General features: G+C 38.5%; 1 protein-coding gene across 3 annotated transcripts in view; it reads left to right on the forward strand.

Annotated features, from left to right (window-relative positions):
* ZSWIM6 (zinc finger SWIM-type containing 6) overlaps positions 1-23,862 on the forward strand; it is a 111,766-nt gene extending 87,904 nt beyond the window's left edge. For all 3 annotated transcript variants that reach the window (XM_035309690.1, XM_035309689.1, XM_035309691.1), the window contains 7 exons: positions 2,353-2,499; positions 4,497-4,757; positions 8,109-8,244; positions 13,611-13,768; positions 14,300-14,463; positions 18,810-18,891; positions 21,251-23,862. In XM_035309690.1, coding sequence (XP_035165581.1) covers positions 2,353-2,499; positions 4,497-4,757; positions 8,109-8,244; positions 13,611-13,768; positions 14,300-14,463; positions 18,810-18,891; positions 21,251-22,113 — 1,811 coding nt within the window. In that variant the 3' untranslated portion in view covers positions 22,114-23,862. The remainder of the gene's footprint in view (positions 1-2,352; positions 2,500-4,496; positions 4,758-8,108; positions 8,245-13,610; positions 13,769-14,299; positions 14,464-18,809; positions 18,892-21,250) is intronic.
* Positions 23,863-24,482: the final 620 nt, after the last annotated feature.

Below are 24,482 nucleotides of genomic sequence, written 5' to 3' on the forward strand. Positions count from 1 at the left end.
TTCTTGGCTACTACAAGAACACCTTAATTCAAGCTTTTAGTTCTTCATTGCTACTTCATTAACTACTTGCATCTTCATGCATTGTAAGAAAAAATACTACTGTGAAGTCGTATGTAAATATTTCAAGTGTATGTGCAGGTGTTCTTCCATAAATGAGCACTTAGTAGTTTAAGTGATGACAATGTAGACACCTGATTAAATAAATTAGCTGGCACTTCCTGTGTGCCTCCCTTTCTGTTTCAGAGTACCCAAGCTTGAAGTTTTGTATGCTACTTTGGATCCTAGATTTGAACAAAACGTAAAAGCATTTCATGTTACTACAGGAATTTTTCTAAGTGATTTCTATCATGTAACGCATCTTTCCTTAAAATGCATCTCCAAAAAAGGTTTGCAACTTTTCTAGCCTCTCAGGTCAGGGAAAGAAGCAAGGAGGGGTGGTGTATACATTTACATACCACTGACATGTGAAGAGTCTGCTGCAAGTGTGCTGGTCATAGTACAGCCCTTTTTCATTCCCAGTTGCTCATGGCGTATCTAGACATTCAATACTCCTGTTCAGTTACTGTTGCATGTGAGCAGTGTCTGTAGCTGTCAGCTTGTATTATGCTATTATAAATAACAGTTGGATTGTATGAAAAGTGGTCCATCCTATCCTGAAAAAAATAAGTTTTTCACTTCTGTATTGTCACTCGCTGCTTTTATATTCTTTGTATGTTCAAAATTTGCACATTTCTTAATACTGCAAAATGTTCTGGTCAACCTTATGAGCAGATGAATTCTTCAACTCCAGCCCAGCTTTAGGTTTCAGTCAGCAAACACATGCTTCTCCTTAGCTTTTATTCATGTGACGTACATGGAACCACTTGTGTGGTTTAAAGTTAAATGCCTGTATGGCTGCAGGACTGAGGCCTTTGTTTGGTGTGACACAAGTGAACCACATAAGTAGACACAATGGATGAAATAGAATATAAGTGAGTCAGTAAGAAGTCACTGTGATTAATCTTTTTTTGGTAATATTACTTGCTTCTGCATGTCATGTATTGCACATGCTATTTGTTAGCAAGGCAATGATTTACATGTTTGTTTTTGTATTGCATATCATTTGATTATTAAACAACAACAATAAAAACAAAACCAACCTCATTCTCCTGAGCAATCAGTTCAGCTGTGTGGCTGCATTTCATTTTGTATCCTCACACATTTAAATAGGTAGGAAGTAGGCTTTTTAGCATTTTAAAGCTTTGCAATAATACATCTGGCTTCTAAGGAAAGTGGCACTCCATGAATGAGAATGACCAAAGGCAGCTACAAGGTAGTGTGGAGTGGGTAGAGAAGCAGAGCATCCGTAAGAGCTTGTATACAATTTTTAAATGGTCCTAATGAGTCTGATCTCCCATACCTCAGTAGTGTATATGTGTCTAAGAGAAAAAAGCTGGTTGGAGTGAAAGGGGAGGTGTAGTGGAGGACTTGTTAGTGTTAGATCAGAGGTTGGACTCAGTGATCTTGGAGGTCTCTTCCAACCAAAGTGATTCTGTCATTCTGTGGGAGCTGGTGCCAGAAGACCCTTAGTAAGAAGGAGATGGGGAGAATCTATACTTCTGTTACCACAGCCATACATTCTTCAGGTCATTGTGCTAAAGGATTTTGTCATGTTTCAACTGATTTTATGGGTTACAGTTACGAAGCAAAGTATCCAGTAAAGTATGTTCGCTGACTGAAATTTTAGGATGCCAAAATTCACTTGATTCAATTAAAGGACATTTTTTTCTTATATACCTCGTTTAACCTTCTTATTCCTTTTTAAAGGAGCTGTCATCCTGAGCTTATTACTTTGATAAACATTAGGATGCATGATAAGCTCATATTTTATTTATTGAAATAGAGCATATTTTAGAGTATTGCCATTTATTTTGGCACTATCATTTACATTAAGATGTAAAAAAATGGTGGTACATCTTTTGAGCCAGGAAAAAGTTGTGGATAGTTTGAAAAAAAAAAAAAAAATGTCACCAGGTCTTTGATACAATTTTTCAGCAGGTGTTTTCAGAAGACTTTGCTGATATTCAGTAAGATTTCAAAAAACACTGCAGTTGAAATAGTTGACCCATAATATGCTTCCTACAGCTTGAATGGTATTTGTCCTTTGTTGTTGTTCTTTTTTTTCCTCTTCACATATGCAAAAAGGGCAATGGATATGTCCTGAAAGATGCTGTTTTCTCCTTCTAAGCAGGGGTTATTGTTAATACTTTGAACTCTGTACTGAGAGCATTTTAATCACTTTTAGTTCTATAATTGTTGTAAGTGGCTAACATGCACTCTTTCTCTCCCTCCTCCCTCCATCTTTTCTAATAGAACTTCTCCACAAAGGAGTAACCTCAATAACAAATCTTGAAGGTTGGGTGGGACACCCTTTGGATCCAATCGGCACCCTCTTCAGTAGCCTGATGGAAGCCTGCAGGGTGGATGATGAAAGCTTCCACGGATTCTCAGACTTCATGGGTAAGGCTGTGCAAAGGGAGCTATCTTTTATACATCTTAATTAACCAGAAGTATTTTTCTATCTTTCAATTCCGAATTAACTTTGGAGCTGGTGTTCTTATAAGATCTCATTGTTGAAAAAAATCTCTATTTCATGCCTGACATAAAAACAAATACACTGTTATAGCAGCAACCCTTTCCACATACCTTCCTCTGTCCTTTTTTCTGAGACATTACAGAAGATCACAAAATCATAGAATAGTTAAGGTTGGAAGGCAGCTCCATTGATCTGCTTAGAGCAGTGTCAACTACAGCAGGTTGCTCGGGACTGTGTCCAGTTGGGTTTTGAGTAACTCCAAGAATGAAGACTTTACAGTGTCCCTGGGCAACTTCTTCTTTACATTCTCCTAATATTTATACACATTGGTAAGATCCTCCTGAGCTTTCTCTTTTCCAGGCCAAACAGCCCCAGCTCTTTCAGTCCCTTGATTGTATGAGAGATGCTCCACTCCCTTAATCATCTTTGTGACCCCTCACTATATTTGCTCCAGTATGTCTCTGTATGGGGGAGCCCTGATCTGGGCACAGCACTCTATATGCCTCTCACGAGTGCTGAATAGAGGGGAAGGATCAACTTCCTTGACCTGCTGGCAACCCTTTTCCTAATACAGCCCAGGGTATTACTGGACTTCTTAGTTACACATGCATATAATACTTCAAATGAATGACAAAACACTTAAAAAAGGTAACATACACAGTCTACAAAGAATACTAATTGGAAAGCAGTGTTTCAGAATTCATGTATGTTTAATCAGGTTGTGTATGCCCCTTTTAATTTTCAATATTTGCTTCCCAGGAGCTTAGGTGATGCATTCTTCATTCTCAGTCTATTTCCATCTCTGCAGTAGTTTCTGTGTGGACCCCATCCCTCTACAGCTCTTTTATATGCACGTTCCCTATTTCCAGTCTTCTTGGATCTTTACCTCTAAACTCATTTTATTCAATTAGATTTTCTTCAGTAAACTTCTAAACCCATAACCATATATTCTGGAAGAATTTTTAATTAAAATAAATCAGAAAACAGATTATTTGCAATTACCAAACCAAACCAAAACGCCACCACAAAACAGAACTTTGCAACAAAACAAAAAACCCACAACAACCCACAAAATAAAAGTATTATGTGTTGAAAAGTAACTTCCCCCTACACATGCGTATGTGTTCTGCCTTCTCATAGTCTGCAGTTGCCCATCCCGTTTGCACATCTCTCCATTGTAATATTTTGTTGCCTAATGGGACTGTTAACTGCTAGAAGCTAGAATAGCATTTTGTCTATGGTATATCCGTGAAGTGCCAAATGAATTGGTAGTACTCTTTAAAGCAATTTATGGCTTGGTTTGTATGAAGTTTACAGGTAATCTTTACTAGAAGTAAGAATTGTAGTGTCATGAAGATTTAGAAACACTTTATCGTAAATACAACTGTAATATATAATACAAAATCCTGAAAAGAGATCCAGCAAACAGTGAGTGCTTAAAAAGTTGTGAAGTTATCAGGTCTACTGCCCTTGCACAATCCTAATAACTTCATCTGAAATCTATGCAGAGGTATAAATGCCTTCCCTTTCCACTTACACAGCATTGAGGCTTTAATGAGATACAGAAATGGATGCAGAAAAAAGAAACCAAAAAATTGAAATGCATCTCCCAATTTTGGCCATGTTAACACAAAGCTGGAGAAAAACTGCCTTTCTCCAAGTCAAACAGTTAAAGACAAACACTTTTATTTTCATTTGAGTGGTTATTTTTTGAAACCTAATTGTACTGTGTATTTCTCCCTTGTGAAATTGGATCAGGTAGTTTACATTGGATCTTTGGATCTTGAAATCAAGCTAAGTAATTTAAATCATTTAAACAAATGAATACTGACAGAGGTAGCATTTGTAAATGTAGCAATATAAGCAGATTATGGATTAGAATGGCTTACTGATGTGCTGTTCTTTGTTTCACCCTTTACAGAGAACATGGGGCAGTGCAAATCTCTGGAGTACCAGCACCTGCCTGCACACAAGTTCTTAGAAGAAGGGGAATCTTATTTAACGCTGGCCGTGGAAGTAGCATTGATAGGGCTGGGACAGCAACGAATAATGCCAGATGGCTTGTATGCACAAGAGAAGGTTTGTCGAAATGAGGAGCAGCTCATTTCTAAGCTACAGGAAATTGAATTGGATGATACTCTGGTGAAGATTTTTCGAAAACAAGCAGTCTTCCTATTAGAAGGTAGCTCAATATAGATGCTAACTGCTTCTTTAAACTGTCTTCACGTATAGAAGCCCACAGAACTAGTATTCCTGTGGAAACTGACCTTACATACTTAAGATGTTTTTTGATGTAGAACTCCAGCAAAATTTTGTTTTCAATCTCATATGAAAAACAAGCATACGTGAAATAATACCATGACTGTAGAGATATCTGCTGACTTATGAGCCTTTAATTTTAATTTTTATTGCATTTTGTGCATTTTGTTCATTAGATCTGTTACTTATCATAATCTCCATATCCTAATTATACAGCCCAGGCTCACAATTTAGTCTTGTAGACATCAGTTATCAGCAGTTCTCAGGTAGCAGAATTCTAAAGGTCGCTTGTATCCTGAAAATGGACTATCAGCTTTGTAAATGCATGATGATTTTTACCTCTTTTCCCAAGTGAAGAGCTTAGAAAATTCACGTAAAATTGTTGGAACAGAAGTATAGCATTTTATTTGTAGCAACTAGGAAATGAATTCCCTCTGGAATTTCAATCATACATGAAAATTAGAATATGTGTTCAAACATTGAGGCTTAAGGCCTGATCATGTGACTAAACTGCGACTAAGGCAATTTTCTATTTGGAAATTGTGGTGGATTGCAATAAAATCTTCAGGGAAAAAAATGCATGCCTTTACCTTAGCTTTTAAAAAGTTTTAACATATCACTTAGCCTCATGTTTAGGAAGGAGTCTCATGGGTTCTGAGGTTGTCTTTCTTGCCTTTTTTTCTTTTTTTTAAATGGAAGAAAAAACTTCAAAGGAACTAATTAGCTGAAGGTAAGGTCCAACTTTTGAGTGCCTGCTCAAGGGATGGAGGCAATATTGCCCTAGGTGTGTTGTGAAGACTGTTACACAGCAGTCAGGTTTTGCTTTCTTTCTGTGAGACATTTGTCTTTTAAAACTTCCCCTGTAATGGAAAAGACACAGTATGTCCAGATCCTTAAGGACATTGGTACCTGCTGATGATGCCATTTGAAACTGCAGAGAAGCTGCACCATAGAGAGCGTTTCCATTATGGTATGGCTATACTGCTGCTTTATGGCCTTTGGACAAGAACAGCTGCTCACTGGATCCAGCTATTAACAACCACAAGACAGGGATCCTATGGATTATAAAATCAATTTGCTGCATCTCCATACTGTTAAGGATGCTTCTTGAGGAAAAGGCAGCTTTTCTCTCAAATGTCCTCTGATAATTCTGGTTTACTACTTTGATCGCTGATACTTTATTGCCTTAGAGTAGTAAGTGAAAAGCAAAAAAACTGCTAAAATAATGACCAATGAAATTATGGTGAGCAGTGTGCAAAGAAGGTCTTGCATTACTGTTTGCTGAGAAATTTAGCTTTCCTGCAATAGCTTCAGCTTACTCCAGGTTAGGCAGAAACTGTCACCTCACATGGAGGAAATAACTGTGCTGTGAATGAGGATCGTAATCATATCAATTGTGTTTTTATAGTTAAAGTCCTGTAGACATAATAAAGAAAGCTTAATCCAATATTAAGCTGATTTCTATGTTGTTAATGCAGATTAATGCCTCCTGTATGTAGCTAACATTTGGTGTGTGGGAAAGCAGAATGTTAAGACTGTGTTGCAAGAACTGTTTTTTTTGCGTATTAAGTTAATGTTAAGTTTTTGTTTGCAAAGTCAATGGCAGAATATGTTTTCAAATAAATGCTTTGTCATGTACTCCTCATGTCCTAACTGAGTTTCTGACTGACCACCAGTTGGCAAATGTACGTGAAATGGTTTCTTTTGTTGAAGCAGTACTAGCTAGTTTTCAATGGCTTTCAGCTTCGCTTAAAATGATTATATTAGGCACACTGTGTCACCTACTAAATCGTGACATTTCCATTGTAATCAGTCCCAGTCTTCACGAATGCCCACCTATGGAGCTCAGATTTTTTTTCCACGCCTAGTGATTTTTATCTTTTTGTGTTGTGCTAAGGCACCAGTCAGAAAAACATTGCTGAAACAGCTGTGCTGCTCTTAGTTGTTACCACCTCCGTCTCATGGAGATCATCCTCCTCTGCAGCAGAAGCAGCTGCGTAAATTGTGCACATCCTCATCTGCTTCAATGTAGGGCCAGTCGGTTTGGCCAGTCGGTTTAACCCATGGTTTGGGTTAAAACCAAACCATGTTAGTTTTAATTGCTGTTGGAAGCTGTTTAAAGGACGTGAGTGACTCTGCAGTGAAGTGTGCTCACCCAGTCATTGTCCATCCAGGTGTGGTGGGCTGAAATCTCTACTAGACGAGGAAGTAAAATCCACTTCTCCCACAGTAACTTCTAGGACTGCTGGCTGGTATCTGTGCTGTAATTCCCCAATAATACTTAATGTATGATTCTTATTCTATATCTTGCAGCATTTTATCCTAGCTGCTGAAGTCAAAAGCTGCTTAACACAGTGTTCCTGTTAACAGGAATAACAGCCTCAAGGTTGCAGGAAAAATGTAAAAATGGGATTCTTAGTCACTGTGAACATTCAGAACTCAGCAAGGAAATAGTTGAATTTCAATTTTATTCTAAATTGTCATTTCTGCTGTCAATCCTGACACTACTGTTGCAAATTTGAAATACTGTGATGACTGCACTGAGTGTGTACGAAATCCATTGTCCTAGCAATTGGGATAGTTTCCCAAAGCAAATAAAATTTTTAAGATCATGGGGTGTAACATAATAGCAAAACGAGTTTTGGTACAAGGTCTGACCTAGTCTTCTCTGGAGACAAAGTCCGTATCAAAGGGTTATATAAATACTTAATGCCACGTGAGACATTAACAGGGATCACGTGCTGCTATAGTGGTTGGTCATGAAACTTCAATCAAAGATACACACTTTTCCTCTGTAACCACACTTTTTTTTTTTTTTTTTTTTTTTTCCCCCAGTGAATTTTGAGAAAGAAATCATGCACCAATAGTGGGTGCATAGGGATTTGTATGCATAACAAAACTATCTGCAGGCAAAACTGGTTTTAACACCTTTGACTTTTCCATACCATAAACTTGTTGAATGAACTCCATAGTGTGCTGGGACCATTCTGTCATTTGTATGTGCACTGGTAGCATGCTAAATACTATGCAATTTGCAGTCTGTCTCATTTTCTCAAAGCGTATATGGTATGTAATATATTTGTAATATATTGTTTATATATGATACATAGAGAGAATGATTCACAAGAAATATTGATGCCTTGTTAACTTTTGTACAGCAAACTCTGCCTCTGAATTCCAATTCTAACTCAAGATACAACTAGTAGTTTTGAAGGTGCAGAAGTTGTGTTTTAACAATCCGTAAAGATGGATGTTCTCTTTCTCTTTCCCACAGCTGGACCATATAGTGGTTTAGGTGAAGTCATCCACCGAGAGAGCGTTCCAATGCACACATTTGCCAAGTATCTTTTCACCTCTCTCCTACCTCATGATGCTGAATTGGCATACAAAACTGCACTGAGAGCCATGCGGTATGTATTCACAAGTCATCTAGAAACACCACAAGTTGAGAAAAGGGGGGAAAAGCTTGATAAAGACCCAAGTGTTATTCCCTTCAAGGAGAAATTACTTTGGTTTTGTTATCTGTAAAAGTGAGTGATGTTTGTAATAACTACAGTATAATCATCTATAAATGTACAATTAGTGTTTACCTGCAACCGTAAAACAGCATTCTCTGTTACAATCTTTTGTTCTAGAATACCCCTCTGGGGACGTGTGGTTTTGTGTTCAGCAATGGCAGCTCTAGCATGTGTGTTCTCACCCATGTGTTTATGTGCATGTGATGGTAGTGGTGAAGGAATAAGGAAAGAGACATCTTACCAGCAGTCTCAGTGTCTAAGTCTGCTGCTTAGCCTGTTCTATAGGACTATTTGTTCCACCAGTTGTCTTTATAAATTAGTTCTCAATGGTAGATTTGAAACCATATGGTGTGGTCTGAGCCTGTTTTTTCTTGTGCTCCACGACTAAGCAGTCTTGCACGCTTCTGGGTGAACATTGGGATTTAAATGGAGTATGTCATATGACAACAAAATGTGTGAGTTGCATCTCATTTGTCTTCAGTAACTGGGAGAAAGATGTTTCTTGGGGAGTGCTCAGTGTGTGTTGGCTTAAACTCAGGGCAGGCCAGATTGCTAATGGTGGCTAAGAAGAGTCTTGTGAAGGAAGTTTCAATGGCCTAAATGATCAGTGAAAAATCTGTGTTGTCCTCCTACAGTGCAGGGAAGAAACTGGCCTCATCTGGATTGCTTGGTTGCTATCAAGAACTTGTAGTTAATGATGGTTGACAAAGAATAGGAGCAATCAGGTACCCAACTAGAGACATAGGTGTTGGGTTTTCATGGTCATTATTATCAAGAATGATTGCACAGTGATTGAAAGACATGCTATCAACATAAGTAGTATACAGCTTCATCAGACAGGTTATGTCCTCCTAGTGGCTTGAAGATACATATTTTTTGTAGTGTTTTTGCAGAATGCTAAACGGGGAAAAAACAATTGTGTGTTCAAAGGACTAGATGTGAGAAATTTAGGAGCTAGATTAAGAAGACAAAAATTAATTATTTACAAACTGTTGAGAACATTCAAACATTATGTTCAGAGCTGTCTGGGCCAGCTAGGTATACCCCTTTTCTATCATTGCAAGTTAAATGCATCAATAATCCTGGTTATATCAGATCAGCAAGCTAGCATAAAATGTGTATTAAAAAGGGAAAAGTTGGTCTTTTTTTTTTTTTTTTTAATAGACTTTTGTCTTTATATTTGTTTCCAGTCGTTATCTTAAAATGTTTCTCATATATTTGTTGGTGTGGGGTTTTCTTTAATCTAAGCTACATTGAGAGGTTGGAATAGAAGTGCTTTGCACAGCACACTGGATGCTTCAGTGAACATGACAGCAACATGCCATTCCTCTTGAACAAGGACTTGGGCTTTCCTCAGAAATAAATCATAATTAAAAACTTCTCTGGAAGCTTCCTTTCTCAGCTGGGAAAATAAGCAAGATGCTGAAATATGATGAAATCTCCACTTAGTCTTTGAGAGCTCCAGCCTTTTTTGGCATGAAGGTATCAGCTCAGCTGAAGTTGTTACTCCATATCGGAAAGATCTGCCTGTTTGTTTTGATCTGGTGAAATCACAGGAGACATCAGCATAATGGGGCCTGTTCTCCATATCCTTTCTGGTATCACCTTATACAGCTAATGAGAATTCAGCCCTAGACAACAGTCAATCTTTCTGCATTTTATTATTTGGCAGTCTTCAGAAATGTAGGCTCCCATCTTGAACAGTGCCAATGGCAGATACAGACACTTTCTATTCCATGTCTGTCTGCATTCTTCAGTACTTCTCAAAAACCTTTAAGAAGTTTGGTTACTCTTCCCATTCACACTAAAGTGGTAGTTCATGTTACAAAGAACTCCCGATAAAAGCAAAGGAAAAAATGACTTACGTTGCCCTGAGGGGGAGAAGAGAGCAAACCCGTAGGCTGAATGTTTGTCTTACAGTTGTATGGTGGAATGGATCAAAAGGGAGAAACTTGAGCATCTGTTCCTCCATGGCAAAGAGGAAATGGCAATGTCACAGATAAAAATCTCACCTGGAAGTGGGTAAAGGTGCTACATAGGAATTTATACAGCTGCTTATGCTTTTCAAAGAAGAGCATATTTATTTCAACATTTTTTCAAATAAGTTAACTTTCCAAAACCATAGCTAATTGCTTTCCACACATCAAAGTATTTAGTGTCAGTCTACACTCGAGTCTACATGAATCATTGACCCATGACAGTATCTCTGGAGTTTTTTGCCTGTCAGTATTCAGTGTCATCTGTTTGTGCTTCATTTTTTTTAATCCTCTTTTAGTGTGTGGAACAGACAGTATGAACTAATAGAAGCTGAGACTGTACTGCCTACCGTGCACCTCAGATTTGCAAGGACTGGGTGTGCTATCCTTGATGGTCACTTCTGTCTGCAGTTCTCTTCTTGCAGCATGATAACAGATAGAGCAGAGCCTTGAAAAACATGGATCTGCAGTGACCTAGTTGACTGCTCACTTGGAATCTGAACATTTGGCTTACTTTGACTGATCCCCTTGTTAAGCCTTAAATTCACTCAGGCTTTGGGATCTAGGCTTTAATGGTGATGTTTAATCACAAGGTAGCCTTGCTAAGACCCAGCAGAATAATTGATATTTGAAAGGGGAGGAAAAAAAATAAAAAAGTGAAGCATGCTAAATCTGCTGTGGCTTGTGTTTGTTCTGATGTTCCCTAATCTTGCCAAAATCGCATGAAAGCCACCAATTCACAACAGCATTTCTTTTTCACAGCAAAGGAACATAGAAACTGGCAATGAAATTCAGAGTGACAAAAGATTTCCCCAAACAGCCTCTTCCTTTCATGTTCTTTGTCTATTTACTGTTACTCATAACCTAATAATCCCTTTTACATTTTGTAGTTGGAATTTTTCCTGTTTATTGAAACCATTTAATAATACATCTTTTTTCTCCCCTCTCTGTGCATGGAAAAAATCAACTCAAGAATTTACACATATTTTATTTTTACACACACAAAGCTATGTAAAAAGATGCCTCAGTGGTAGTAGGAAAGAGATTTGACTTGATAAAAATCAAAGGGGCAGTTGGTTAATCTGTATTTTTTCATATCTGCATGCACATACATGTGTCTGAAAATCTTAGTGTAACTCACTGATGGTTATTTATGTGGTGTGCTGTACTTGTATGTGCCTGCTAAATACCATGACATATATTCAAAATGACTTTTCTTAGTGAGTTCTTAAAGATGCTCTCATATGCCTCAGGAACCTAGAGAAAAATGGTGGAACTGCGGCAGACACCTTAATACTTCTATCTTAAGGTCCCTGTTGGTACTGCGAAAGAAGAGTGTTTCAGAGTACTGGATAAACACTCCAGTTTCAGAAAGAGCTTCGGTATTTAAGTGCAGAAAATTGTAATATGTTTATTTCATAAGAAATATTTCCATCACAGAAAATCACAATGCATTGCATTTTAATATTATTCAGTTTTTATCAAATTCCCTTTGTCTTCCCAGATGACTTCCTGGTAGAAAATCTCTTGCATGTGGAAGAAGGTAGAAATAGAAGCATGGATTAGTGACACAGAGCAAATAAATTTTTGAAGTCCTAAACCAGTACATCCACCAGTTCATGGGACTGAATAGTGTGCTCAAGTGGAAGTTTGGAGTATGGTGTGTGTGTGTCCCAAGAGAACATTAGATGTGATATTTGATAAGTAATTGTATAGGATATGCATAAATGAAAGAGAATAGCTTAAAAATGTATCTGTTCTGCAGAAATACCTTAGCCTACAGCTCTTGTGGTAGTAAACTAGCCCCCGCTGCTGGTCGTGTTAGAGTTGACCCTGCTGAAAGAATCAAAATGGCCTTCAGAAAACTTTGCAGAGAAGTCAGATACTGTGGTTCATTTGTACTAGCATTTGAGGTAGTTAATTTAGACCTAGCCTGGCTATGTCCATATGAACTGTTGTATATCCTTAAGTAGGATTTCATAAATCTTGCTATTCTGTGTCTTACTCCGTAAGGGCATTTCCTTCTTCTGTAAAATTATTCACAGTAGAGATGGATGTTCCAAAATTGAGTTATTTGATAGTTGTTATGAAGTAGTTCGGAATTCCAAGAAATTACCTGTAGAGGATGCTGCACTGAGGCTCAAATATGTTCAGACACACAAAGACGTTCCTGCTTGCTTTATTAGATAACAAGAAATAGAACAATCTTAGGCAAGGAACAGTTGGCATGTTACAGGTGTGAATCATGAGGAAGCCTCTAGAATAGGAGCACACTAACAGATAAGTCTTCGCTTTTTTGGACTGTAACTTGCTGTAGTGTTTTAAGTGCCAGAAAATACAGATCTTAATCCTAATCAAGAAACTAATGCTTAGAAAGGTTTTATTTATGTATATTGTCTATTACTATCATTAGATGTCTCAATAACCTTTTGTGTCCTGAAACTGTGCTTAACTGTCTTGAATATAAATGCCTATTTTCATTTAAACACGTCTATTTTTTCTGTTGGCATTTATGTTGCATGTACTATATTGATTTTGGGTGAAAGGGCCATCAGTTGAGTCTCTGTTACTAGCCACCACCTCTATCATAGTAGTCAACAACAATAATTGAGTTTTCTAAGTGCAAGTACTCCTTGGTGGATAAGACTGTAGATTGACACATACTCGAATTCTTTCTTCAGTATTAGAAAGTGGAGCCTGAAAAGTAACTTTAAAGGTAATTTTTCTCCATCACTGCTGTACAGGACCCTAAGATTAGATTATGGAACATTATTCAAGATTGGTAGGCTGAAGTTTAAGGACTTTAAAAAGGAGATCATAGCTGAACACTGAAATGCCCTTCTTGAATATACATCTTTCTTACTTTGCTAATCATTTGCAAGTGAAGGAAGTTGCGGTTGTGCATGCAGTAACATAGGAAAATATATATGTTCTCCAGTATGATGGTGAACCATTTTCCTTCTTGACGTCTGTGTTTCAAAGACTGAAAAAAAATGCAAGGAGAAATGTTTCAGCTCTGTGGATGGTGCAGAAAATCTCAGTTGTCTAGGCTAATGGATGGCTTAATTGTCCTGTGAATTCCTGCAGATGCCTGCTGACAAAAGCAAATTTGGCAAATGGTCTTTTCAGATTTCCCCAAGAAAAGTGACTTTTCAGTATCTTTTTATACCCAGAAAGGTACATTTCAGAAATAAGGTCAAGTGTTGTTGTCGCTTCAGTTTTGCTGATGAGCAACCTAATGTAATAATGATTTAATGAAAGAGAATTTCTTCCTTATTTCAGGTTGCTAGTATTGGAATCTACGGCTCCTTCAGGAGACATGTCCCGCCCACACCACATTGCATCAGTTGTTCCAAACCGGTATCCCCGCTGGTTCACCCTAAGTCACATTGAATCCCAGCAGTGTGAGCTGGCATCAACCATGCTAACAGCAGCCAAAGGTACACTACTGTCAGTTACGTACTCAGCTAAATGTATGCTTTTAATATTCCATGAAGTAAACAGATTTTAAAAGTTGTGTTTAGGAGTCCAAATTACACTCTGTCAGGAGCTCAAAATGGGAACAACAAGCTGAACTGACTTAAACTTGTCACTTAATCTTCTAGCAAAGTAGTTAAACTAGCTAGATGGTAGCCAGATGGGCTTGATTTAAGGCCGAGGAGACAGCTTCTTGTTCTTCTGACACATTATGTAGACTGTGAGACCCAGGAGTGGACAAGTCACTTCTAAAATTCACAAATTGGGATGACTTTTTGGTATGTACTGCACTAACACCATCAGGCACTAAGAGAGTTTGTGCTCTCTTGTATCTTTTGTTCATATGTGATTTAATTATGGACTGTTTATAAAAACAAAATACATACAACTGAATCATCATACTGTTGCTGCAGCAATGGCAAGCTCAATTATAATGCATCTCTGGATGTTCTGGGAACTTGCTCTGTTTTGCTGATTCTGTTTACATTTTGCAGGTGATGTTCGGAGGCTGGAAACAGTGTTAGAATCCATACAGAAAAATATTCACTCTTCATCACACATCTTCAAACTCGCCCAGGATGCATTTAAAATAGCAACACTCATGGACAGCTTGCCAGACATCACTCTTCTGAAAGTTTCACTGGAGTTGGGCCTTCAGGTATATCTCTTGTCCATTATTACTATAGCAGAAGACAGGGATTTGACCCTGTGTTGGTGGTACAGCTCTTTGAGTCACTGAAAGCCATACTGTCTTGTGCTCTGTCTGGAGATTTTAGATTTTGCTTGCTAATGTGAAGTACATTTGACTGGCAATCTCAGAGCAAAGGTCTGTTCATCCCCTTTGTGCCATTTGAGTGGAAGGAGATGGAAATGGCTGGCTTCAGGGCATTCTTCTCTTCAGGGGTGAGAGAAGGCCCATGCAATGAGGTCAGGAGTTTATGCTGGGGTGACCAGAGAGCAAAAGCATTCTGCTGTTTAAAAACGCACTAGATCTTTTGCATGGCCTCGAGGGGCATCTTACTATTCCTCCCATTCTTCCCTCCCTTTTTTTCCCCAAACAAGATTTAATAGGTGCTTGGTGAATTAGCACAGAAACGCAAGGTCAGTCATAACGTACTGATTCTAAGGCAGACTGTGCTAACAGTAGCCCTCTCACTTTCTTCATCAAAATGCATTCCACATTCTTTGAGATGACCATCCACATCAGACTCAGCCTGAGGTGTACAAGAGCCTCAGTTCAGTTTTAAGGCTCTTAGGAGAGACTTTACAAGCTCAAATGAGACAGCTAAGCTTTAGTTATCTGGGGTGGTATTGCCATACACGGATGAATCTTGGAGTTTACACAGTTCATTTCAACAAAAATGAATCTCTTCATCACTCTTCAGGGAGTTCTTCAAAACAACATGCAAAGATCAGGAAACTGCTTATTACTTTGCTTCAGTAAACAAAGCTCCAAAGAAATCTGGGGAAAGGAAATTGTGTGCCAGTTGCTTTTTATGCCAAAGGAAGGTAGTATTTGCCTATTCTAGACTTCTAGAAGCTAAAATCATTAACCAGAAAGCTGAGATCCTGGATGCTTTCTTAGCCTTTCTTATTTTTAAAGTTGCTGTGGAAAACAGCTTCTTGTTTTGCATCTTGGTATGTTTTTACTTTCAATGTTTGTTTGCTTGAAAGAGAAAGATCTTTGTTTGACCTGTGAGTCACTTCAAGCTTTCATCAAGTATCATTTAGAGGTAGCACTACACTTTGGATACCACTTTATTTATGGATACCCCTGTGTGGTTAATTGTGTCATCAGAATGTCTTCAGTGAGATTTAGTGAAAGAAATACCGTAAACTTGCACTTCCTATGAAAAGGTTCTTCACTGAGAGGGTGGTCAGGCACTGGAACAGGCTGCACAGGGAAGAGGTCACAGCAGCAAGCTGCCAGAGTTCAAGAAGCGTTTGGACTGTCCTTTCAGACATCTGGTCTGATTTTGGGTGGTCTCTTCCAACTCAGGATATTGTATGATTCTGTGATTCTTCCTAAATCCAGATCTTGGGATAAACTGGTGTAGAAATTGTCCACTGTTCTGTTCCAAAGTGATACCAGCAATTCCGCAACATTCAGTGGGATTTCCGTGACAGAAACGCCTCATATTGTTCTAAATTGGGGAGTAATGTATGGATTCCTGGATTCTCTCTCCGTTTCCACTGTCAGCATGTGTTCTGTGACTCAGAGGGAAGACATTTAAACTAGTTGTGGAAAGAGGTCATCAGTATGGTTAAATGGGCATGAAACTCCAGGTGTATTTTGTCCTACAGAACCTTACTGGCACAGATGGTGTAAGATCTGCAATTGCAGGAGAAATGTATTCCTACATTTGCTTATTGTATGGCACTTCCATGCAAGTATTACTGCACACATGCAGACGTGCTGCTGGCAGAACTGCTGAGCAAATTAGTGCAGGTGATCATCTGATGCATATTTAGAAAGTGATGTCCTTTCCTTTAAAGCCTATAAATAAGTATATAAACCTTTCAATGTGTATGGTGAAGGGGTTTTGCCCTGCTGTGGAAGGTAATGGTTGACTGTTTCTTGCATCCCTTATGGGTAGTGAGATCTTCCATCCATAATGTGGATGCTCCGTCCCTGGAGGTGTTCAAGACCAGATTAGATGACACCCTGAGCAATCTAGTGGGTGGTGTCCCTTCCCATGGCAGGGAGTTGGAATTAGATGATCGTTAAGGTCCCTTCCAACCCAGGCCATTCTATGATTCTATGATCTTCCATTCTTCTAGAGTAAGAAACTTAAAAAAATCGATCAGGACAAAGTCAGGGTTATTCCCAGTGGAGAGACGTTAGCCTTCAGACAAGCTATGTGATTCACAGGGGTCTCATGTCATTTCCAGATTTACTGACCTGTTGAGAAGCTCTCTTCAATTGATAGCACAGGTCTTGGACAGATCTGAAACTTTTTTTTTTTTTTTAAGAAGAGGTGTCTCAAGAAGAACATAAGTGAAATAGTTATTTGGATAATGGTATAAATTAATTTCAGCTCCTCCTTGATCAAGACATCAATACGTGCTTTATTTGAAATCCTTGTGGTTATTTGTTTGTTTAAAATCATCAGTAAGGGGCCCATCTCTTACTGTTCTCATCTTGTCAGTTTAATCAAATGAAAAGGACCTGATTCTAGAACACTTCAAGTCAAACTTTTTCGGGTCAAGGAGCTAGATATAATACTGTGTTTTGCTCTCAAGTTAGGACTGTCTACACTGGAGTTATTAGTATGCCCACTATGCTTACTGAAGACTCTAATGACTAATCTCCGTACAGACCACCGCAGAGAGGAAAGTCATCAGAGAAGGATTTCAGAGAAGTCATCATAAATACCCTTTGTAAACCTTTTTCCTTCATCCATCAATAGCAGAATTCAGTCCATAAACCTCTGTTTTCTCTTGGATTCACTGTAGGTGGGGGGAAGCTGAAAATTCATCTTGAATGTTGGAAGAGCACTACCCTTTAATTTTGTGCGTATCAGTAAAGGAAGTCACCTAGATTCATTCTCTTTGATAGGACATAATGGCTCTCCTGAGTCATTTGACCTCCCGATTCCTGGTTTTGTTCCAGAAGTACTTTAAAAGGGTGTTTCCATGCTCTGCATTAGCTATGTTTTCATATTTAAAACCATGTTGAGTTGGTCCTTACAGATGAATTTGCCTTGTTTCAAAATGCTATTCTCTGCTCTAGCGTTTAGATTACTGTTTAGTCAAAACTGATACCGCAATGTTTGAGGCCAACAAAACCAACATATTTCTTATCATATAACAACCAGTTACCAAGCTCCCAAGCTAGGAATGCTTAGAGGCTAGTGTGGCATCACCGGTGGTTGCTTATAACCACACTTCTTAAAGATTTTCTGTTATTTCATGCTCCTCAGTAGTCTTTCCATATTCTTAATTATCCTTTCTACAGCTGAGGACTAAAAGAGGTGACAGGAGTAGCTGGTATGACAGAGGGCTACGTGCCACTTTGAAATCACTTTAGTATTGCAAGGGCACGTGAACTGAGAACCCTCTTGCAAGTGCTGCTGACTCCAATCTGTTTAGTGAGTGTATTTTATGACTTTAATATGTATAGTTCGTTGCTGAGAGCTTTATGATTGACCTACTATGCTTTTTATTTCATTGCTACAAGTAGTAATGCCATGGTATCATCACTGATGTTGTAAGGGGAAAGCTACTAGCTTTCTTGACTGATGTCTATGAGGACTGTTCAATTAGCTGAAGCAAGCTTTCTCTCTGTGCAGTGCATTATTTTTTTTCCGAATAAAAGTATTTGCACACATTTTGATAAGCAACCTAGGCAGTAACTGCAAGTGATATATAACATGGGCACTACAATCAGAGCTTTAAAAGCTCCTTTTTCTGTGTTTCTGATGGTTTTACGACGGGATTTCTTCACAGGGCATACATTCAGGTAGAGAAGTCATCATTATGAGTGTTTTAAAAATATCGGAATATATTTGGAAGTGTATGTGTATCACTGTAGATGTAGCAGGCACTTGAATCTCAGTAGAGTCTTAGGTGCTGTCTGTTTTGTTGAAGTCAATGAAAAGAAATGCACATGTAAGGGAAAATTGGGTGGGTTAGTTTGTCCAACAAAAGTGGACATGTTTCCACTTTAAAGTCTACCTTTCACAGAGGGAGGAGGCACAATAGAATATGATTTGAATCATTAGTAATTGATTGGGCTTTGCTTTGTTTTTGTTATTCGCTAGTATAACAGTCTCTCATTTAGACTTGAAAGACCTGCAGTTGGAATTACTCTCTGCATGCCCTTCTAAAGTAGCTGAGTGGTATTTTTCAAAACTTTTGACATATCTGTTGAAAAGAGGTAACAGTGTGGAAAGGGCAAGAGTCTGACGTTTTGAATCACAATGTATCTGAATAACTGAAATACCTATTTTTTGGTATATTGTCTTGGTTTTCCAATAGGATTAATTTGTGTCATTTTAATAGGTGATGCGGATGACACTGTCAACACTGAATTGGCGACGGCGGGAAATGGTGAGGTGGTTGGTAACATGTGCAACAGAAGTAGGTATGTTCTGAGATGCTACTCAAGGGCTCCTGCCTTTTCATCAGTTAATCCTAGATGGACTGATCTTGCTGGTCAATGCTTAGGCCCTGCAAATGTCTCACACTTCTCTTGATCTATGAAATTCTTTAACGTAGAAGAAGTTAATTATGGCATAGATTAATGTTTTTCTACAGCACATGATAGAACAGGCACAGGCCAAGTGAGACAATAGTTGACTAATGCAGTGTGACTTGTTTCCCCCACAAGACAGAGGGGTGTATTACCTCCTGGGAGATAAACAAGATTTCCCCTTCTTCCTTCCTTGCTCTCTCTGGGTTTGAGGTTGCAGCAGAGAAGTGGCTTGTTATGTGCTGCTGCACTGTGTTACAGCTTTGCTTTCTCTGAAAGGCCAAGTCTTGGGTGCAGGTGAAATAGTTATCTGGTCAGCTGTGGGGAAGAGGAACCAGAAAACAGATGAATTAAATGCTGATAATGCTTCCCACTGTGTGAGAGGCAGGATCTCATGAAGAGGTCCTCATTTTTATTTTTAATTTTTTGGGGACCCTGGATAAATCCAAGCTTAGAGTGTAATATCTCTTTGATATGTGGTTATGACATTGTGCAACCCTTTGCTCTGCACTGGAAAACAAACCAAATAGTAATGTACCTATTGTTTAAATGTGCAAGGTAAAAAAAGGTGGAAGCAGAACCAGCCTCATATTTAGAGGACAGCAGTGGAATATTAGTACACTCAGCAGGATATTATGTTCATTTCTTTGTGTTGATGAGGCATCCCTTAGCTTCTGTATTCCAGATTACCATGTGCAAGATGAGGATATAAAATCCGAAAGCGAATATGGGGGCATTAGAAACTAACTGTAAAAAATAAAAATAATAAAAAATCAGCAGCTGTGATATTAGGGACAGCATAAATAATATGATAAGGGAACAGTTTTAATTGTCAGTAGAGGTATTCTGGAAAGCATACTTCCCTACTATATTTACTCCTTTTTCATGTGTTTGGGTTGGATTGTGTCTCATAGATGCTTCTTAGTTTCAGAACTTCATAAGATTGCTGATGCTTATTCTTCGAATTAGTTTCTTTGCTTTATGCTTAACTGGGAAATTCATGTTGCCAGTGTCTTAGGAAAATACAGTTTGCCTTTGTATGCCCTCAGCCAGAAAGTGTTTTGTGTCTGCAAATTTTCATGCAATGCTCTTTTTATTGTTTTTATATCTTTGCTATGATAATTATTACTGAAGTTATCTTACAGATATTAGTGTCTGGGTATTATTTTGTGCAGTTTCATACTGGCAAATAAAATGCTGGTTGTAATACTCCTTTATATTAGTTTACATATTCTAATAGAGGTATCCCATAAAGAACCTATAATGTCATGTAAAGTACTCTTGAGACTTAATCAAGTTGGTAAAGCAAGGAATCTGTTTATAAATGAAGATCCGTTATTCTCTGACTATGTTGAATTTTTGCACATGAGTTAAGGGGCGTGCAGGAAACATCAGAGTCCTACAGAGAAAATGAGGACCTCTGGGTGTGGTTTAGGTGGGCTCACAGATGTGCGTAAACTGCCTCTAGCAATAATAAAGCACTCTAGTTAGCTATAAGGTTCAATTTATGGAACCCATCAGTCACCATTTCCCCCTTCCTCCCCCTGCCAAACAAATGCACACACACCAGAAACAAAATTATTCTAAGGATAATACCTATTTCAGATAATAGCCATTAGTACATATTGCTCGTAGTATTTCCCTAATAAGGAGCTTGATACTGAAGTGCATATGAGTATGATACAAGGTATAAAAAAGCCTATTGGGAGAGGATGGGGGCATTAGGATTTTCTTTTATTTTTCTTTTTTTTTTTTAAGGGCATACTTAGATTTAGATGCCATGGTGTAGATGCTAAATGGAGCCATTTAACATGTTTTAATATTCTTTTGTGCGTGCAGTGCACCTTGAGATGCACATTGAGAAAATAAGTTAAAATTGCCATTTAAAAATGTTTAATGCAGGAAGGGCTGCTTTTGAGTGATGTGAGGAGACCAAATGAGCCAGAACTTGTTACCCAAATTGTTTTAAATACAAGTAAAACAGCTCAGTTATCACATCAGGAAATTAAGGCTTATCTTGCAGGCTTTTTTGTTGTTCTCTGCATTTCACTGGTTGCTCCGGAGTTTGCACAGTAGCCTTTGTTTTAATGTCCTTTTCCAGCCATGTTACATGGGTTGGCCTTTCTTGCTGAGGCACATCCCCTTGGATGTACCGGTAACCTCATAGACTTTGCTGAAAACATAATTTTTTGCTGAACATCTGTATTGCCAAGTTTTGTCAGTTGTGGGTAATCCTTTCTTTCTCTTCCAGGTGTTTATGCACTGGATAGCATCATGCAAAACTGGTTTACACTTTTCACTCCAACTGAAGCCACTAGTATTGTTGCTACAACAGTGATGTCCAACAGCACCATCGTCCGTCTGCATCTGGACTGCCATCAGCAGGAGAAGCTGGCCGGCAGTGCTAGGACGCTTGCCCTACAGTGTGCCATGAAGGATCCTCAAAACTGTGCCCTCTCTGCACTGACATTATGTGAAAAGGATCACATAGCTTTTGAGACCGCTTACCAAATTGTTCTAGATGCTGCTACAACCGGCATGAGCTACTCGCAGCTTTTTACTATAGCACGATACATGGAGCACCGTGGTTACCCCATGCGGGCCTACAAGCTGGCCACTTTGGCCATGACGCATCTCAACCTGAGTTACAATCAGGACACACACCCTGCCATTAATGACGTTCTGTGGGCATGTGCGCTCAGCCACTCCCTTGGGAAAAATGAGCTAGCAGCTATAATACCTCTGGTGGTCAAAAGTGTCAAATGTGCAACAGTACTGTCAGACATTTTGCGTAGGTGTACTTTGACCACTCCTGGCATGGTGGGACTTCATGGAAGGAGGAACTCTGGTAAGCTCATGTCACTGGACAAAGCCCCTTTAAGGCAACTCTTGGATGCTACGATCGGAGCCTACATTAATACGACTCATTCACGTCTCACTCACATCAGCCCTCGACACTATAGTGAGTTTATAGAGTTCCTCAGCAAGGCCCGAGAGACCTTCTTAATGGCTCATGATGGACACATCCAGTTTACACAGTTTATTGACAACCTAAAACAAATCTACAAAGGCAAAAAGAAACTGATGATGTTGGTTCGTGAGCGGTTTGGTTGACGAAAATGTGTGAATGGGGGGGGAGGGAGGGGGAGGGAAGGGGTGGTTTGTTTTTACTTGAGCCTGCCTTTGTATCCTTTTTAACTTAAAGAAACAGAGCCACACCGGTATTATATGTGTATAGTTATATTGAGTTTGCAAACTAAACTGTCATGTTGTGAAAGTTTGTGTGTTTAATTTTTTTTTTCCTTTTTTCTGTTTTGTATGAGAGAGAGGTTTAAAAAGGTTTGGTTTACACTGAGTATATGTTGTCAAGTGGCAAAAGCCCACATCACTCTCCTGTTCTTTCTGTATACGTTCACAGCCTCAAAAACAAACATATATTGCAATGGCTTTAAAAACCAAACAAAACACCTCCATCCTGTGATAAGTACCTCGAATGGATTCAGCTTTACTCCTTTGTAACTCATCCTTACATTTCAGCGTATTTAAACAAACCAACAAATGAAATACTAATAGTTAAAAGGCTGACCACGTGGCTTTGCAGTGCTGTTCATCCAGAAGCATGGCACACAATGCTTGTGCATGTGGAAACTTAGCGACTGTCAACATACATTCTCAGGGATTTATCAAAAAATTAAAAAAAGAATGAGAGCATTTATTGTACTGTATATATATTATAGTATATGTCTGAATATTGAAAAATATAACATTAACTAATTTATAAAAAAATCTATGTAATGCAAAATACTTGAAGCTGCAGTAGCTTGGTTTTAAACAAAAAAGAAAACCTATCAGAAGGACTAAAGTGCGCCTTGCTTCAGGGTTGGCTCAGGTGGTGAACTATATGCTGGGCATCTATGCAGAGCCACCTTTTGGATTGCATGGTTGGACTGATACCTATTGGGGAAAATTTTATATATATATATTTATACAACCCGTGTATACATATATATGTATACACACATACACACATGCTTGTAACAGGCACTATAGTAAAGACGGACAACAAAAAATACACAGCCAGAGCAGCAAGCCTTAGCATTAAGAATACAGTATGCCAGAACTGGGGTTTGTGCCTCCTAGCCTAGAAAACTTAAAGAAATATCCTTTTTGACACAAAACGCAAAATGTTTTCCAAAATGATTGACGTGATACATTACGCCTTTGCAGTGAGCTAATAATAAGCTAACCTTTGTGCACAAATAACATATATATATATTATATATATATATTCTGCATAGGTATTTTGACTTTGTGCAGGACAGAAAGTTGTGTAGGTATGACTGTTCTACTTTTCAGTTTGTTTTTTTAATATATTTTATTTTCTCTAGAATTACTCAAACAAAAGCAGCCTTCTATCTTGCCTTGTCTTAATGCTTTAAAATAACCAAACTGGAGATCTAACTACCAAACTGTTCATTATATTATTAAATACCAACTTTGGTTACAGTATAGTGTCTTTACTTTAGCTGATGGTTCTGTATCCTTGTGCTTTTTAAAGCAGTTTTTATGTTTTGGTGCAAAAGTTGTCCAGTGTCTCTTGTTCCCTTCATTAGAGAACATGCTAGAGGTATGTTTGTAGGTATTTTTGTTTAGAAAAACTATTTCATGCTCTCCATTTTATTTATTATAATAGGTAAAAAGGTTGTACTTCATCACCCATGTAAACATGCTCATGAAGTTGAAAGTAATTAAGATTTGATACACTGATATCAATTTATTTATGTAACTAAATCACTGTTTTATAAACTTGTTAATGATCAACAATTTTTTTGTTTTGATTAAAATTAGTTTTTTGAAAGTTGATTCTGCCTCCTTTATGGTGTCTGTTACTGGAGTTGAATTGTGAATGAATGGATGGCTTTTAAATGCTGAGCTTACAGCTGTGGTGCGTTATGGTGGTGAGCAATATGATCACCAAGAACGGGACACAGAAATCTGCCGAGGAGTGGCAGTGCTCATAATTGCACTAGCTTTTGTGCAACAAAGGGAAGAAGACCTGGTGCGTCAGAGGAGGCACCAAACTTTGCCTGCTATTGAAGGAAGGTGTGTGGTCTATACAGTGAAACAGTTAAGACTTGACATGCTGCGCTGGAGCAAGGGTGGAGTGGCATATTCCCACCCAATGGATTACTTAGGTGGGCATGAGAGTTGAGGGGTGCTGCAAATAAACACAAGGATGGTTCTTGCAGTTCTTTGATTGGTTTTCTAAAATGCTTTGTGTGGTATGAACTGTGCAGCTCACTCCACCTAGCATGGGGACCGTGCTCACACCTGACGACCTACATTTCTGCTTTCTGGGACTCCTTTCTCTAGGAGTTGTGTAAGTTTTCTGGCCCTCAATGAATAATAGGATATGGCATGGTTGAAAATTGAAGAGGAGCTTTCTCCTTTACCAAGATTTTTATCATTGTAGGTATGTTACA

Source organism: Oxyura jamaicensis, chromosome Z, assembly GCF_011077185.1.
Source record: "Oxyura jamaicensis isolate SHBP4307 breed ruddy duck chromosome Z, BPBGC_Ojam_1.0, whole genome shotgun sequence".
Classification (NCBI taxonomy): domain Eukaryota; kingdom Metazoa; phylum Chordata; class Aves; order Anseriformes; family Anatidae; genus Oxyura; species Oxyura jamaicensis.